General features: G+C 54.4%; 6 protein-coding genes across 6 annotated transcripts in view; all 6 read right to left on the reverse strand.

The window, feature by feature from the left end:
* Positions 1 to 2,095: 2,095 nt before the first annotated feature.
* On the reverse strand, positions 2,096 to 3,061 carry PUNSTDRAFT_70327 (WD40 repeat-like protein; the record flags this gene model as incomplete). Its single annotated transcript, XM_007384613.1, has 2 exons — positions 2,096 to 2,509; positions 2,651 to 3,061. The coding sequence occupies 2 exons, from the start codon at positions 3,059 to 3,061 to the stop codon at positions 2,096 to 2,098; spliced, it is 825 nt and encodes a 274-aa protein (XP_007384675.1).
* An 873-nt stretch (positions 3,062 to 3,934) lies between these two features.
* Positions 3,935 to 5,454, reverse strand: PUNSTDRAFT_69720 (uncharacterized protein; the record flags this gene model as incomplete). Its single annotated transcript, XM_007384614.1, has 7 exons — positions 3,935 to 4,211; positions 4,271 to 4,513; positions 4,572 to 4,612; positions 4,672 to 4,724; positions 4,811 to 4,890; positions 4,953 to 5,110; positions 5,161 to 5,454. 7 exons carry the CDS (start codon positions 5,452 to 5,454, stop codon positions 3,935 to 3,937), a joined length of 1,146 nt encoding a protein of 381 aa, XP_007384676.1.
* Positions 5,455 to 9,564: 4,110 nt separating this feature from the next.
* PUNSTDRAFT_18961 (WD40 repeat-like protein) lies at positions 9,565 to 10,329 on the reverse strand (the record flags this gene model as incomplete). The annotated part of the gene is made up of 1 exon (XM_007384615.1): positions 9,565 to 10,329. A coding segment is annotated over one exon (765 nt), but the record flags the coding sequence as incomplete, so codon positions are not given.
* A 607-nt stretch (positions 10,330 to 10,936) lies between these two features.
* On the reverse strand, positions 10,937 to 11,471 carry PUNSTDRAFT_32575 (kinase-like protein; the record flags this gene model as incomplete). Its single annotated transcript, XM_007384616.1, has 3 exons — positions 10,937 to 11,014; positions 11,068 to 11,227; positions 11,272 to 11,471. Coding segments are annotated over 3 exons (438 nt in total), but the record flags the coding sequence as incomplete, so codon positions are not given.
* A 1,544-nt stretch (positions 11,472 to 13,015) lies between these two features.
* PUNSTDRAFT_144189 (uncharacterized protein) lies at positions 13,016 to 13,760 on the reverse strand (the record flags this gene model as incomplete). The annotated part of the gene is made up of 4 exons (XM_007384617.1): positions 13,016 to 13,104; positions 13,167 to 13,256; positions 13,311 to 13,462; positions 13,525 to 13,760. Coding segments are annotated over 2 exons (249 nt in total), but the record flags the coding sequence as incomplete, so codon positions are not given.
* Positions 13,761 to 16,324: 2,564 nt separating this feature from the next.
* The window catches only part of PUNSTDRAFT_69898 (WD40 repeat-like protein), a gene marked incomplete at both ends in the record, with an annotated part of 2,508 nt that continues 1,908 nt past the window's right edge, over positions 16,325 to 16,924 (reverse strand). The window contains one exon of the mRNA XM_007384618.1: positions 16,325 to 16,828. Within this exon, the coding sequence (XP_007384680.1) occupies positions 16,325 to 16,828 (504 nt within the window). The remainder of the gene's footprint in view (positions 16,829 to 16,924) is intronic.

A 16,924-nucleotide genomic window follows, 5' to 3' on the forward strand; every position in this document is an offset into this window, starting at 1 on the left:
CCCGTTACAGCGTCAACATCAACAATTCGTCAACGCACCGCAATCCTTCGTTCCGCATTGTGCTGACTTCGGCCGAGGACCAGCAGCCTGCAGAGAGTGTCGGGAATGCCCGAGTTTCGTTGCCTGATCCGGAGGAAGCTGATGGTTTATTCAGCTGCCTGGGACAGCTTTGCGATACTGCTAAGCGAGCCCTAGGATCATTCTTACGGAGGTGTGCCGACCGGCGAGGCAATTTGAAATTGCCAGTTGTGCCAGCCGCCGTATCGTGTTCAATCCAGCCCTTACGTTTCCAAATAGGGTATGTCGCTTAACGCTTTTGGACTCTTACATAATACTATCACAATTATGGTAATATCTTCCCATCTATGATCCAGCCTTGCCCGGCGCTCTGGGATTGCTGGAGATGAACACGATACGTGCGGGTGGTTTAGGAGCCTGGTCTGAGGGCGCCTCAGGCCGGAATAATTTTGGCGACATCCGTTCGGAGCGACAAACCAAGGTCGGAATATTTGTCGACAAAAGGATCGAACCATCGAGGGCCCGGAGAGGAACAGCCCAGATATAGCCATTAATTCCCACGATGCCGGAATAGAGGGCGGACGAAATGGGCGCCGCAGGCCCGGTGTCGGAATATTTGCCGACAAAAACGTGCCGATGGAAGCAGAAAATTGCCGACAATACGACTCATTTTGGTCAGCGAATATTCCAACCTTTAACTGTATTAACGGGGGTCCTCCTGCAACGCGGAGATCAGCTGGCCACGGTCTCGTCAGAGTATCGTTCAATTTGCAAACGTACTGACCCGTGCTAACGTTCTCGGGATGTTGCGTCTTCGCCATGCTCCATATTGTCGCGCGTGCTGTACTGTCCCGTTGTTACCCAGCCGCGGGGAACTCGCTCGATCCGCTTGCCACTGCCTACGTTTTTCGCAAGGTTGAAGAGTATGAGGGAGCATAGGGACCTCAGAGCGGGAAACCTCGCGATCTCCCGTCGATTTCTCTCGGACGCGGTAGCGATGGATCTTTGTCAGCGGTTTGCCGCAAGGCGTTCGTCATCCACCTCAGAGGCCGGCACCGTGAACCGAATCTCTTACACGATCGACGACTCTTGCGTACACTGCTTGCTGTTCTGTCTCCCTTAAGTTGAGCAAGCCGGCGTCTGCTGCGCTGGGCACATCCCTGCGATCTCAAGGCGCGTTTCAATCACCGATCTCTGGACTCGTGCCATGATTAATCTCACTGCTAGCTTGCTCCAGCAACGTGCCATAGGTGTGGAGACAGTGTTGCACGGACGAACCATGTTACAGTTTTTTCGCCGTGGATTGGCAAGCGTGAGGGAAGTGCCGGCCCATGAGGTGCAGCATACATCTCTTACTCGTCGCCCGACCTTCTTACGGAAATACGATAGACGTTTATCACTGCAACGCATGCATGTTTGCCACCAAGAGACACACCGCATCTAATGCCCACCCATATCGTCTCAACGCAAGCGACGGAAGGACGGGCCGAAATCGACGGATTCGCCGGTATACGGCGCGATAGTAAGTATCCACTCGTATCGCCTTCGGCACATCAGGCAAGTCAGGCCGTTCTTCGTCACCGCCAGACGTCAGAGTCTCCCCTGGGAAGAGGACGGCCATTAATCGTCAGCCTTCACGAGCTCAGGCACTCGACGCGACTGCTGGTTCACCTCTCTGCTGCCGCATAGGCATCTGAGCGATACGCTCAGTTGTGTAGGGAAATGGGTCGGGGGTGCTAGAGTCGCATAACCTGGATAGTCGTGATGCGTATAACTGATGCCGTTCTCGACATCGTCGACGTGATTGGTGTTCATTGACCTCTCCCATCGAAACACCTTTCTGACTGCGTTGTGTGTAGACGATACATCAAGTAGCAACCTGTACTAAAAAAACAGTAACAGCGACCCATACCGAGTTGCAGTATGGTTCCCACATCTTCGAACACTTGGGCGTCGACTGAGACATGACGAGCATGCAATGACTCGGAGTCTTGTTGGAGGGAAATAACTGTGTTGATCCTTACATCATTGATTAGAATGTGGGCAGTATGGTTATGACTTACCACGGGGACACCCTTCAAGCGTGCGGCACAGCGACTTGACCCACTTCCGCATCCCATATCATCACCCGACTATCCCCACCGGAGACGACGAGGCTGTCGTTCAGAAACGCGACACAGTTGACGTCGCCCTTGTGTTCTGTCAATGGCCCTAACACCGTCCGTCCAGTGTGAACGTCCCATACACGAATCGTGCCATCTTCTGAGCCAGACACGATGTGCCTTCCGTTTGGCGAGAATGCCACGGATTGAATCCTATCTGTGTGCCCCCGCATGGGGCCCAATAGCGCGCAGCTCTTCCCTGCATCCCAAATCCGAATCGTGCTGTCCGCCGAACCTGAAACGATATGTTTGCCGTCGGCCGACCATGCAACCGCAAACACGGAGAAATCGTGGGCGCCCAGTACGACCCCAGTGGCCGACCATTCTGTCTGTACTTTTCGCGATATGCGGATCTCACCGCCAAAATATCCGGTCACGATCCGCTCTCCATCAGGTGAGAATGCGACGGAGTAAGCTGGTTTGGGGTCGTCGAGGGGAACACCGACCTGCACTGCCTTTCTGGAAGATACGTCCCAAAGACGCACGGTCCCGTCCTCCGATCCTGAGGCGACGTAGTGTCCATCCGGCGAGAAGGTCACACACCAAACGTAGGATTCTCCTGCTGACATGGGATCCGCGATCTGTTGACCGGTCTTCACATCCCACAGCCGAACGGTGCCGTCCATCGAGCATGACGCCAACTGCGCTCCATCACGGGAAAATGCGATCCCTGTGATCGATTTCTTATGGCCGTCGAGAGCGTGATTGAGAACCTTCTCTCCTGTTTTCGCGTTCCAAATCTGTATAGTCTTGTCTCGGGAACCTGATGCGACCCTCGAACCGTCCAAGGAGGAGGCAACACAAAGAACGTCGTCGTGATGACCCGCAAGAGGTTCTAGCACCAATCCTATACATTTGTACGTCAATGTTGGTGGCTGCATTCGGGGCTCGTGGTTTCGCTCACCATTGCAGAACACGTGCAGGTACTGGTTCAGGGCTGGCCCAATTTCTGGATGCGTCTTAAATTTGGGGAAGTAACCTTCGGGCAAAAGAGCTTCCAGCTTAGCTCTTGAATATGTCAAATCGTTTGAAGGGGGCGAGCTAAATCCACCGAGTACCATAACACAGGCAGTGACTCGATCAACGCGTTGCTCGTCCGGTGTCTTCTTAATGAATTCGAGGACTCTGAACATAGCTTGCGCTGCCCCAGATACGTCCATCATCGCCCTGACGCCCACATCTGCTAATAGTTAGCACTTGAAATTTGAGATGAAATACGGCTTACCGGTAGATCCCTTAGTCACGAGGACATCGTACTCTTCGGGAGATGGTGCGACTTCGCTTGTCTTGAATTTCTCGATCATTGGCTTGATATCTTCGTACGGATCCATCTCCATTTCATACTCTTCGGCCTCCCGAAAGTTGTCAGGCAGCGCATTTGAGGTGTATTCCTTGTTATTGTACACTGATGCATGAAGCTTCTGCCCCTTTTGCACCTCACGAGGGGCTGACCGATGGGGAGTCCTGGGAACGCATATTTAACGGGTCATTGAATGGATATCAATCGTGATCTATCGGAAGGCGCTCACCAGAATTGTGTGCTCTCTCGATTGATATATGAGAGACGCGTGATTGGCAAGTATTCAACTATGCGCCAGAACCAAGTCATCGATGGTGTCACCGTGTCCTTGTCCCACGTGCCTTTGAAGGCGTCCATTCGAAGACCGGCAGCCGTAGCTTCGTACATCATCCAACGCAGGGCCGGCCCAAAGTAATCGTGTTTATTGGTGTCCTTGTGAAGCCCCCCACTACAATTATTTCCAATCAATTATCAGTACAAGATACGGGATCATGATTTTTCTGCCAACATACATGTCGGAATGCCAGCCTGGAAACCAGACTTCTTTCACATCACCTTCGCTTTTTCCGGCGCCCAGTGGTCCTGCTCCACCGTTCGCATACTCTGGAAGGTACTTGACCCGAAGTTCGTCCAGCGCGAGAGCTTGACGGAACACACAAACATGCTGCATGCCTGTTGTAGTATTGGGAAGGGCCCTTTTTCGAACAAAGCCGACTGAAGATACTGTATCCCTGCGTGACCATATGCTCGTCAGAGTGTACCGGCACGATTTGAGTGAACATAGACCGACCAGGCTCCTACGAAGTGAACCTGGACATTATGCTTGGAGAAGATCTTCTTAAAACGCGCGCATGAGCCTGGGTAATCGTCCTCCTGGTCATCATCTCCTGGATTATCCGCATGCTTCGTGGTCGTTGGCAAACTTGTTTTGACTTCTCCGTCGGAGTGCTTCGGTCCCTGTGCATCATTATCCTTTCCATCTGTTTCATCTCGCCTGATCGTGACAGTGGCTTCAGTGTAAAGTCGATATGCGCTGATGTCCTCTTAGTGAGTTACTTGGCGGTGATGATCGTGGAATGGCATTCACTCACAACGCTATCTGCTCAATATTGCCCTTGTGGAGGAGGCCAACCTTGATCAACACACGGAATTGAATTATCAGAGCTCTGAATCAATATGAGAGCAACCTACCAGCCTGATCATCGCTGCAATCACACGAACCTGGTACGCACCCCGTGAGAAACCTGTTAAAAACAGTATTGCTTGTCAGAAGCCGAGTTCTCTTGGTAGGTAGGTAGGTAGGTATATTTTGGGTCACGTAATAACTTACCGAACAGAAATATCCGATCACCCGGCTTGTGATTCTCGCAAAGCCCATGGTAGGCGCCCAACACAATCTTTTTGAAGTTCCTGCGGTGACAACACTGCAAAATCAATGATAGCAACAATGAACCGAGGCGAGGAAAGCGGACAAAGCAACTGTGATGTCCATGAAACTACCGACGGCTTGCTTCCAACGCCCAACCGGGTTTGTTTTTTTCTTGGCGTACGTGCCAATCCCACTGTTGTAGTAGGTGAGTTGCGCTTCATCCTTATGAAGACGGCTGTAGAGTTCGATAACATTGGTGGTCTGTGCAATGTTTGTGCGTTGTAAGCGGCGAAGAGAGGATATTTACTGACTATAGTACCGAACTGATTGGCTGTACCGTCAATACAGACCACAAGGTTTCGTCCACCGGCTGGAGTAGTCCCGGCTGGAGTAGTCCCCGCTGGGGTAGTCGTCCTGGAACATCGACATGGCCGATTTCCGGTGGGAGATGTGCTCAAGGGTGGCAGTAGATCCTCGATATCCTGGGCCAAATCTTTGCTATCAGCGGATGTGACAGTATTCTGTTCCAGCGTAGGAGATGTCAGACATGAAGCGCCTGCTTGAGTTCCGACTGATTCATGCCCGCCGAGAAACGAATTGGACATGTTCAACCGAAGAGAGTGGATCGAGCGATGTGAGAGGTGAGGGGTGGGTATCAACCGAGGTTTAGCGTGCCATATTTGTAGGATGCTAATCACTCCGGTCACCCGCGCACTATTCACTTCGACAGTCCATACGTAGCTGGAGATAACACACGGTAACGGCCAGGCGTCAAAGGGAAATTAAACCCTGACAGGGCCTAGCGAGAAGATTGGGTCGTGCTGCATGTGTCACAAACATGGTAGAGATACCTAGAACCCATAGCCGCAAACGGATCCATACATCTCACGAAGGTGACTTTCGCACGAAAGACATCAACTGGGCGCCTGAATCATGGTTGAATCAGTATCGATCTGGTTGAGCTCGTGTGCTTGCTGAATTAACACACCAAAAGGCATGCGGAGGGTGCACAATTCGTTCAGTCTTGGTTTAATTCCGTATATTTAGTCACGGTTGAGTTTGCTGCGTGCTTGAAGCCTGGCAGAATCAAACGGCGGGCGCTATCGGATGTTCATACATACAAGTATATCGATGAGAGGACATGTCTACTTACGACTTCGATGCATTCAGTACGGGCAAGCTCCAAAGGCCATATGCTGCACATGCCGTGTTTCGGGTCAAATGCGGCCAAGAACATTCCAGAGTGGAGGTACAGGAGACATGCGATGTAGCCTATTAAACCTTGTTACGGCTGATAAGCACCAAGACTCACCGGCGGCAATCGGATCACCAAAACGGGGCACTTGGTACGAGCCTTGCGGTTGCACAGAACACTACACGTGTTGCAGGGTCGCCCACGTCGAGCGACCACCAGAGACCCAAGTGATTCAAGTGGGCCCGCAGCAGCAGTGCTTCACAAAATGTATGGTTGTACGACGAGCGAAGTAGTGCCTTGTCATTGGACCTTGGTCACCTCGCTCTTCCCGATCTTGATCCAGAGCGACTTGTTCGTGTGCATGTTCTTCGCGGCGTGCTGATCCAGCAGTTTGCCCGATATGAGCTCGTTGGCGGAAACGGGGGTAAGAATGTGCACGTCCGGTCCCTAACCGTCTGCCTCGCTTTTGGCGGTGGGCTACCACACATGCGCCTGCAGTGCGGGAAGCGACGCTATCGCCAGATTTGAGGGCTAAGAGCCGACAACAGGCGCAATTAATGACCCCGTAACGGTCACATCGGAGAACACCTGCCGCACCAACTCCTCATCTCTCTTCCTCCGCTCTCTATTCCCTCTCCTTCTCCGTTCCCACCTGGCGTTTTCATCTCCGGGCTACTATGTCGACCTCCAATCCCGGGCCGCCTGCGGCAAGCTCCTTGGTCGCGAACCTTGTCCCAGGCCCTGCGCGAGCGACTGCCCTGCAGCGTGTCGAAAACCATCTCGCACTTCGAATTTAACCTTCGGGATCTCGAGTTTTTATCGGATTGTCCCCTTCCCCAGTAGCTTCGCTAAGCAGTAAATCGCTTCCATCTCGTCCTCCTCTCACTGCGGCTCGAAGTTGCGCCAGGCGCAACGTTTGAAGGCGTCCGATGTTCTCGTCAGATCGATCTTGAATGTGATCACGGCTGAACATGAATGCTGTATGGCAGTGAGTTGATCGATTGGTGATGACGGAGTGCAGTATTTGAGGATACGCACCGTTAATGCAGAACCACTAGCCCTCGTCCTCGAGCATTTCCCCAAGAACTCTTGCCCTTGCTTGCGATTGATAGGATTCCCAGCGTAGCATTCCGAGATGTCTCTGCCATGCGAATGGTGCGAAACCCAAGGACAGGACGTTGTGGCCATTTCCTTATCGTTCTTCGTGCGTCTTGAGATATGCCAGATATAACTTGATTTAGATTGCAAGCGACATACCATTGTCTCTAAAATCGTGTGACATTCGCTGGTAGAGAGCGCGCGATAGCTTCTCGACGTAAACCATTTGCGAGCCTTTATCGGTAGGCCCTGGTCCAATCCACGTCGCCTCCTTTGTATGTTCACGATAGCCGCACGCTCAGCACCAGTCCCCGCTTGTATGGCGAAACTCACATCAGAATGCGTAGTGGAACATTTCGAGGATGGAGGTCAACCTACCTCAGCACCTCAGTTCACAGCTTCTTAACCTCCACTCAATGCGCAGTTGTCTTCCCTTCCGATTCAGATGGGTCGTCTCAACGCTCCCGCTATCAAGCATACGGCGCCGCCAATGCCGAGCCACATGACGGTCCGTGATCCCAAGCGCCCTCAACTAGCGGGCTAACATCTCAGGTCCTTCCGATCCCGCATCATCTTCGTTCCGCATTCCGCACCGCCCCGGCGCTATCTTCGCCATGTCGTGCTAAAGACGCGAGCTGAGCAACACCGGAACACAGGGAGGGTAAAGGTCGTCTGTACAATGAGCACGTGCAAGAGCGCATGGTGACCATTTGCTGGGCAGGATATGAGAGCGCGGACGAGACGGGAAGAGCCTAGCACTGATCGGGGTGCGCAGGGGAGGCGTCTGAAGGGTAATTGAGCGATTGAGATGAAGACTTGGGCTCAACGGGTAGGACCGGTTGCATAATGCGTCTGCTTGTAGGTGCGATGGATGATCGGTTGCAGATGGAGGAGGGGGGAGGCGCAGTCGGGATGGCCGGAGACCCACGGCGCCGTCGGCTAAATAGCTTATGGAGATGCGAGATCCATGGCGAAGGATATGCCTGAGCTACAGGAGGAATACGGCGAAGCTCGAAGGTTTTGGACAAGCTCGTCTCCCGATGCTTGAGGTCGATGACGAAAGGAATCGGTGCAGACTCTAGCGCGTCCCCGGCGGAGAATCTATGCTGCTGCATAACAGAACTACTAGGACGAAGCAAGGGGATATGCGAGCTGTATTCCACGGTTTGAAATGTACGAGGCCACCGAGATTGACTGGAATGGGTTATCGACATGTGATTGAGCACGAGACGACGCGATAGCAGTAGGGACACGGCAAAGCCATGCATCTGTTCTGCATGACAAGCCCGAGGGAAGTATGAACAAGGGTATAGAGGCTATGTGTGCGAGCTGGAAGAAGCGCGGCCCTTGTCAGCTGAGGAGGTAGTCCGGCTAGAAGAGCTGAGCATCTTGACGTTTTCTGTCATGTTATGGTTTACGCTGGCGACCATATGACGCTAGGATGTGCGTGGAAACGGCGGACGCCTGGAGCTACCCCCGGGAAGTCGGTATCAGATGCGAGGGTCAGACGACAAGAGAGTAACGATGATCGCACCGGTACCCCCACGGAGACCCACAGCCAATGCGTCACGGTTCCTCAGACTGCAGCTTCCCCTGCTATATAATTCGGGACTTCTAAAGGAGAAGACGCAAGAGCTGGAGCGAAGAGACGAGGCGGTGACCCAGGCAAAATCAGGTCAGGAGCAGGGGCCAGAGAAGGCGGCACATCATCGATGTCATCCGCTGAGCGCTGGGCGCCATCTGGGTCTCTTGAAGTTGAAGTGGGGGTACCGGCTGACCGTGACCCGGTAGACGCAAGGGCAAACCCCGAGGGCTCCTACAAATTGTTGACGTGGCACTGAGTTCCTCAGTGCGCCAACGCATGCGACGATATACTCGGCCGACCACCACTACACACGAAAGCCCTCGCTTCATACTTATGAGATCCAGGTAAGCCCAGTTCTTATGTGCTTAACGTGGTTTATACGCAATCCTGATCGACGGTGCTCTGGTGCACCCGAGCCCCCCTGCCTGTACATTTGCGAGGTCCCAGCAGGATCAACTGGAAAGGCTGGACAAAGCTGATGGGTCATGCGTCGGCGCCTATCATTGCCCCGAGTACTCCAACATCACCGAATCAGTTCAAAGATGCCGCAGTTCATCGGCCTCATATACTACGGTTCGCCCTATAGAACCGGACCGCAGATGAAAGTCGGCAATAGCAATATCCCTATGTAACGAGCATTTTGATCTATGATTCACAGTCACGTCAGCCACGTTCATCATGAAGTAGAGCGATGCGTACTCAGATACCAGCCTTAATTGCCTCTACATCCCACACCTTGACCTCGTCATCCTTTCCTGAGACTACACGTTTGCCATCGGGCATGAATGCGACGGAGCAGACCCGCCAATGTCCTCCATGCGTCCTCCACGGCCCTACCACGGTCGTTCCCGTATGCGCATCCCATATCCGGATAGTACCATCCTGCGAGCCAGAGACGATGCGGCTCCCGGTGGCATCCGGCGAGAATGCTACAGAGTACACCGTAGCGGCGTGCCCTCTCAAGGGCCCCAAAACCGTCTCACCCGTCTCCGCGTCCCAGACTCGAATGGTTTGGTCGCCTGAACCCGAGACGATGCGTTTGCCATCGGGTGAGTATGCAACTGCCCATACCCAGCTATCGTGACCTTCCAGCGGCTCTCGGACGATCCCGAGCGTCTCCGCGTCTAGTATGCGGACCTTCCTATCCCCCGATCCAGAGATGATGTACTTGCCGTCGGGGGCGAACGCGACGGAGAGTACCCCGCAGCCGATGGAGCATTTGCTGATGGACTGTCCTGTAATCACGTTCCAACCTCTGACTGTGCCGTCAAGGGAGCCCGACACTATTCGCTCGTCGTTGTGGGAGAACGCCACGGACCGCACCGAATTCAGGTGTCCGAGCAACGGCAGCCCTACTTGCAGCCCCGTCTCCATGTCCCATATCCGAACGGAATGGTCGTCCGAGCCCGAGGCTAGAAGTCTTCCATGGGGGGAGAATGCAATGGAGTTTATCTGATCCGTGTGGCCGACGAGTGGCCCGACTGTGGTTTCGCCTGTATATGAGCTCCAGATCCGTATTGTCTGGTCCGCGGAACCTGAGGCAATCCTTGAACCATCAGCGGAGACCGCGATAGAGTACACCGAGCCGGTATGGCCATGCAACTTCGCCGGTAATGCCAGCTGTGGCTCCACGCGTATTGAGACTGGAGATACAGTAGTGATAAGCACAAACGAAACAGTCAGCAATCAATCATACAGACCCTCAAGTTGCGTCAGAATGTGAGTTGCAGAAGGTCGTGCTGAGGGATCATCGTGCCAACATGCCTCGATCAAGGCCCAAACAGAATCCACTGGTCCTATTTCCGGACGGGATGGTCGTCCACCTCGCTGAACCTTCAGCAAGACTGCGTGGTCAACCCTTATGTTGCTGAAGGGAATCCCGCCATCGAAAATCTACAAGCCGTGTTAATCCTATGTCTCATGTTCATCGCAAGTGAATAGTTATGCCTCCCATGAAGTCATCCCAAACCCATACACGTCAGCCTCCTTGGTCAATCCCTTGCCCTCTCCTCGTTCATCTGTAAGTTCCGGGGCCAGATACCGCATGGTGCCTGCGCTAGAGGAAGCACTGGACGATACGGCGAGTGACTGCGTCGCAAAGGCCGTCACGGCTAGACCGAAATCGCTCAATCGTGCGCGATGGGCACTGTCCACAAGAACGTTGCGCTGGCGACTTTGTCAGTCGTTGCGTAGACGGATCCTGGCGAAGGCGACTCACGGGCTTCATATCACCGTGTACAACTTCACTGTCATGCATGTACTTCAACCCGCGGGCAATGTCGGTGATCTACAGGAAAACTCGTGAGCTTTGTCGCAGCACCTCGATGGGTTGGTCCAGACGAGCTGTGTCCGATTTGCTTGTGGAAAGCGTTTGAGGTAAGACATCACATCTTCGTACTCCATCCATTCCGAGACGATGCATGGTCGACGCCGATCGACCACCCCGAGGAACGGAACGATATTGCAATGTAAAAGCCGCCTCCAGATGACGACTTCCTGACTGAGCATCTGATACAGTCGCGCGTCGGTCAAGGCGCCGATTACTCGGCGGAGGATTGGTGTGTACGGACCTTGCGGAATCCTTCGCGGTTCCCAGTATGCAATCGAATGAACTTTAGCGCGACAGGCACCCCGTCATGGGTGCCCCGCCAGACATCTGCGAAGCCACCGGACGCATGCGGGTATTCATCGTCGGGTTTGACAACATCCGATAAACAACAGGATGTCGGTATGATTCCGCTCTTTCCGCACACAGACGTTAGCGCGCGCAACCCCCTTCGATAGGCTGGATCGGTCCGAGGCACGGAGTCAAGCAGCTGCAGGTATCACGATAAGGAGGGCAGGGGTGCAGACACACAGCTCGTAGCTCCTCACCTCGTCGAGGGCATCTATGCATTTCTGCAGAATTGAGGTTAGGTGCTCCGGAGTATCTTGTGTGTTGTCCATCAGGGGCTGATCGACAGAGAGCCGATGCAGAGGGGACGTGTGGCCGGTGAAACCGTATGTATGGATGACGCTCGATTGGACAAAACCGGAGGCAAACAAGAGAAGGTTTTGGATCGTGCGATAGCTGCACAAGTTGCGCTCCCAGGCTCGCGCGTTGCATTGAACTGCGAGGAGACTTTGACGAGCCCACGAGTAAGAGTCGCTTCTGCATGACACGAGTGCCCCGACGGCAATCCCATCCTCTCAATGACAATGCTGCATCATCACTATGGCGCGCATGATCACCGAACAGGCTTTCATCATTTATTTAGATTATTTGGACCAAGTCTATGGTGCCCGAACCCTCGTGCCCTCGCGACCTCGACCGTGTAGCAGCATGCGCGAGAACTCGGTCGCGCTCTGGAGGAGCGGGATGGCGGCGTACGTATTGGGACTTCGTTGAGGTGGCGAGAATAGGCCTGAGATATTCGCCATCTGCTCTTGCAGGATGAGGGTGGTCATTTCCGTCGATGGCGCCTCGATCGCGGCGGAGAAGGTCATCTAGACGCCGACGGTCGGTAGCGAGGCGCATGACGAGAGCGCGGGATGATTGCGGAGCGAGGGCACTCGAGTGAATGTTACGATGCCATGTCGCAGGTCACAGTGGGAATGCTGGTTTGGAGAGGCTTGATGGGTATGGCCTGAAGCGGACCAGACAGTTTGCGTCGATGAACCGGCGATACATAAAATGACACGATGTGGTATATGCTGGCACATATCGCGCCCAGCGTGTGCTTTTGAATCGCTTTGGTGGTTCATCCTCGGGGAATGGCGAGGATGTGGAGCTGCGTCTGGAGGTAGTTGGCATTGATAGTATCCCGTCGGTGGTCCACGAGCCGCACCACCGGGCTGGTGACCCGGTACAACGTTGCCTCTCTCGAGAAGCCTGGAAACGGCGTCTTTTGAGTGATTTGAAGAGAACGGGATCGTATAGGCGCGAAAGGGCGGATCTCGCTGGATGCAATGCAGAACGCGACCTCTCTCATCTACCGCCGGCCGACTTGTCGCCTTTGGTGATAGACCACGATCGAAGCCTGCACATGAGGCTTGTGGTAACATTGAAGCACCCATGGCAGACGACGCCGTTGCACGTAAGCCCTCTCATATGCTCTCAAGCGGACACAGTGACCCCTTCATTTCCGCCATTCGGTACGTAACCCAGGCATCCGTGTCCGATCTTCGCTTCCCCAAACGAAGCTTTGGCCGGACTGGTGGTACTGGGGCGTCACCAAACGTGGCTGCGTGCCATAGTCGGGTTGAGGTGAAAAATGCGGGCGATTCGGAGACAGGGAAGGAGGCGTTGCAACGGTTATGCGAGCTCGTTCGTGAGGTGGAGCTTGACGATGAAACCAAGTCGGAGGGCGAGGTATGGTGTAGAGCCGTGCGCTGAAGCTGTGAAAACGACCAGATTCAGCGACGAAGGACACGGGTCAACACGCCGGGATAAACCCCACCTGTCGAGGCCACTCCACCTTGTAGCGATCAGCCATCTTCCCGAGAGCCTTCGAATGCCTTGCGTGCAAGGGATGCATTGGAATCTGAAACTGTACAAGACGTTCGACACTAGAGTCATGAAGGCTTTGGGACCTCGAACTTGCCTCGAATTATCGACCAACTAGCCTTCCCGCTCTCGATGCTGCGATGCTCAGCGCACCGGAGCAGAGCAGGCGAGGCCGGCAGAAGCATCGTTGAAATCGGTCACCTCGGCGCATATACGGACCCAGCGCGATGTCGCTTCTATCGGCAAGGCCTGGAAATTCGTGACTCGTCAGCCAGTGGAAAGAAGACGCAGTTATGCACGCAAGGACGTACCTTGGTACGCGGACGTGGGTAGAATGCCGAACGCGACAGCCATCTTCTGCATGCAGACTGTGGAAACCTCGAAGACACCAAAGCGTAGAACCTCTTCTAACACCGAGATTCGTCTGCGATTTATCCGGCTCTGCGTCTCGGGGGCGCAACCCCTGTGTCCGTTCGCCGCCGTCGAACGTGGCCGCGTCAAAGCCGTGTGTTGCGCGGCCAACCGGGAGACGAATGAAGTGTAATTTTGGGCCTCGGGTACGCGGCCAGTGAACACGCGCAGTGCCCGGTAATGCAGAGCGCATTGGATGGTCCAATGCTCGAGCAAGGTAGCATTTATGTGGAGGGATTGGACGCCTGCTACCCTGAATGAAGCAGAGACGTGGACGGAAATGGAGTTGAAGCAATTACTGCGATATGGTGTTGCCGTCTCACGCTAAGGAGGCAGCTTGAGGAAGAAGGGGCGAACTGCTGGCATCCTGATGTGCTCTGAAGGGGATGCGGTCGGATCGGAAGCTGGGTATGCCGACCGTTCGTCCAGGATGTGTGTGCCCATCGGATACGCGGAGCTTACGAGACGTGAACATCGTGTCTCCACCCTTTTTTCATTGCTTGCTGCTGACGCGCCCGTCGTGATGGAGTGTGTGCGCACAGCCGCTTGCACGAGCGGGATGGAGTCGGCGCAGTGTACGAGGTTTGAATGCGCACCCTGATGGCGACATTTGCTGGCGGAGAACGGGTGCCGGGAGTTGGACCCGCAGCAGCTGCCCTAGCAGCGTCGAGAGCGTTGACCTGCCGGAATACGAGCGTGACAATCGCCTGGACAATGTCCAGCGCTTCGAGTTGTGTGGATCCATGGCTTGTTGGAGCGGGGAAAGGCCCGATTTGATGTGCATACTACATACGCATGTTCGTTACAGCTGCTAAAGGGGCCAAATAAGCGACGAGGGAAGCCGGACGAGATCAAAAGCCGCGACCTTTGGAGATCGGAGGAAATCCCTGGTATTGTAGTAAGCACTGAGCGTTATTCTTCAGGAGGGTCGCCAGCAAGCCCAGGAGCCCTGCGGATGAATGGGGCGCGGGACACCGTGCAGGAGAAGTCAGATCGAGACGGTTGGCGTTGACGTTACTTAAGAGCTGGCGTTTGAAGGGGAGGGGAAGGGAGGTTCATCGACGGAAAGTCCGAGACGAGGACAACAGGATCTATCCATGGCCATCCAGCGACCGAGAGCGGGAGTTGCGTGAACAGTCACGGCAAGCATCGGCAGGTCGGGAACAAAGACCGCTCGTCGAGCTCTCCAGACGCCGCGGCGGGTGACGTCAATCTCGGACCTCCGGCTGGTGTAACTCGCATCTTCCGTCTTGAGCAGTCTAGGTGCTCCCATCGTTAGCTGTTTCCCTCTCAAAAGATATCTTGACGTAGAGGGTGCTCTGTCGCAGAACGTCACACTTGGTGTCGAACTTGCCTGGAGTCGCCGGTCAACTGGCCTTCCCGCCCTCAATGCTACGACTCTTGCGAACACCAGAACACTTGGAGTTGGTTATGACACTACATCTGCCTTTTGCTCGATCTAAACTTCACTCTCGAGCGTCATACGTGCTCTCGTTGGTCCTATGAACACGGGAGTGCGACACACAAGCTCGATATAGACCAAAGTAAGCACGTTCCTTATGGGCTTCATCCTCTCTACGCCCGGTCGGCTTGCTCATCGTGGGCTGCAGGCACTCCTCGGCGACAATGCTCCGGCGCATTTCAACCTACGAAATCCCGAACCTCCGCTTTTTGCACATTTTGCGTTTTCCCCTACAAGCTTCAGGCCCAGCGCCAGGAAAGCCGGAGAAAGGCGACGGACTCTGCATCAGCACCTCGCGTTCCACAGAGTACGCACTGAGTCGTACCTTCCCGCTACCCTCGCCTCTTCCTCCACTATGTCCCGGGATCTGGCACACTCATCTTCCTCGTTCTACGCTGCGACAACAGTCATAGGGCATACCTTGCGCTGCCATCCGTTCTCCTTGAGGTAGGGCGCTTGATTAGTGGTCATGCACCTCGGCCGATGCAAGTTCACGGTCTATCGATTATCTCCCAACGCTAAATGAACATCGCTCATCTGATCGACGGTCGTGATGTGTGCCGTCGTTTGGACTGTGTGCTCTCTTCGCCTATGGACCACCCTGCGTATTTTGCTCACAACTTCTGTTGTCCCTCGTTCAATCACATAGTCACCGTCGCGGGTTAACCTCTCGCCCTGGACAATATTAAGCTGTAATCAACGGAACCTCGTTCAAAGCGAATCTCTACCGATGCATCGGTATGCAACTGGCCGTTGGATGGCCATACATGTGGTAGAAAACAACCCTGATCCGGGTCCTTATATAGGTACGCATCGTCCACCGGACGATCTCTGTAGACCAGGCTAATCTGCTATGCAGGATGTTCTCAGTTGTTCGTCTACGGGTTGCTCGGCGTACACGTCTCTGTTACGCATCCTACGTCTCCGAGTGATAGATCACGACGACACCCTGCGTCGAGTACATGAAAGATTCGTCAATACCGGGCACATGTTCGAACATTGAATAACACCCTCCACATATCGCTGGCAGGGTACGACAAAGCTTGCCATTATCGCCACTCCACCCTCGCTCAATCAGCCCAATGCGTGCAGCTTATTGGCATCGTAGGCCACACATCCAGCTGTGATGTAAACACCGTAGACAACTGCTCGCGATACATGTATATCACGAAAATCATTGTGCTCTATGACACCACGTCACGTCAGCCACCTCCACATGCAGCAGAGCGGGTGCGTACTCAAGCATTAGCCTCCATCGCTTCTACATCCCACACCTTCACAAGGTTGTCGTCGCCGCCAGAGACGACACATTTGCCATCGGGCATGAACGCGACAGACCGGACAACCGACCATCCTCCATGCGCCTGCCACGGCCCCACCACAGTCCTTCTCGTCTGCGCATCCCATATCCGGATCGTACCATCATCCGAGCCAGAGACGATGCGCCTCCCGATGGCATCCGGCGAGAATGCTACAGAGTAAACCGGATCGGTGTGCCCTCGCAAGGGACCCAAAACCGTCTCTCCCGTCTGCGCGTCCCAGACTCGGATTGAGTCGTCGAGCAAACCCGAGACGATGCGTTTGCCATCGGGTGAGTATGCCACTGCCAAAACCGGGTAACCGTGACCTTCCGGCGGCTCTCGGATCGTCCTGTGCGTCTCCGCGTCCCAAATGCGGACCTTTCCATCATCCGATCCGGAGACGATGTGCTTGCCGTCGGGTGAGAAGGCGACAGAGTTCACCTCGGAGTCGACGGTGGATTCGCCGATGGACTGCCTTGTGTTCACGTCCCAGATTTTGAGTGTGCGTCGGAGGAGCCCGAGACGATGCGCTCGCCA

Source organism: Punctularia strigosozonata (assembly GCF_000264995.1).
Source record: "Punctularia strigosozonata HHB-11173 SS5 unplaced genomic scaffold PUNSTscaffold_8, whole genome shotgun sequence".
Lineage (NCBI taxonomy): Eukaryota > Fungi > Basidiomycota > Agaricomycetes > Corticiales > Punctulariaceae > Punctularia > Punctularia strigosozonata.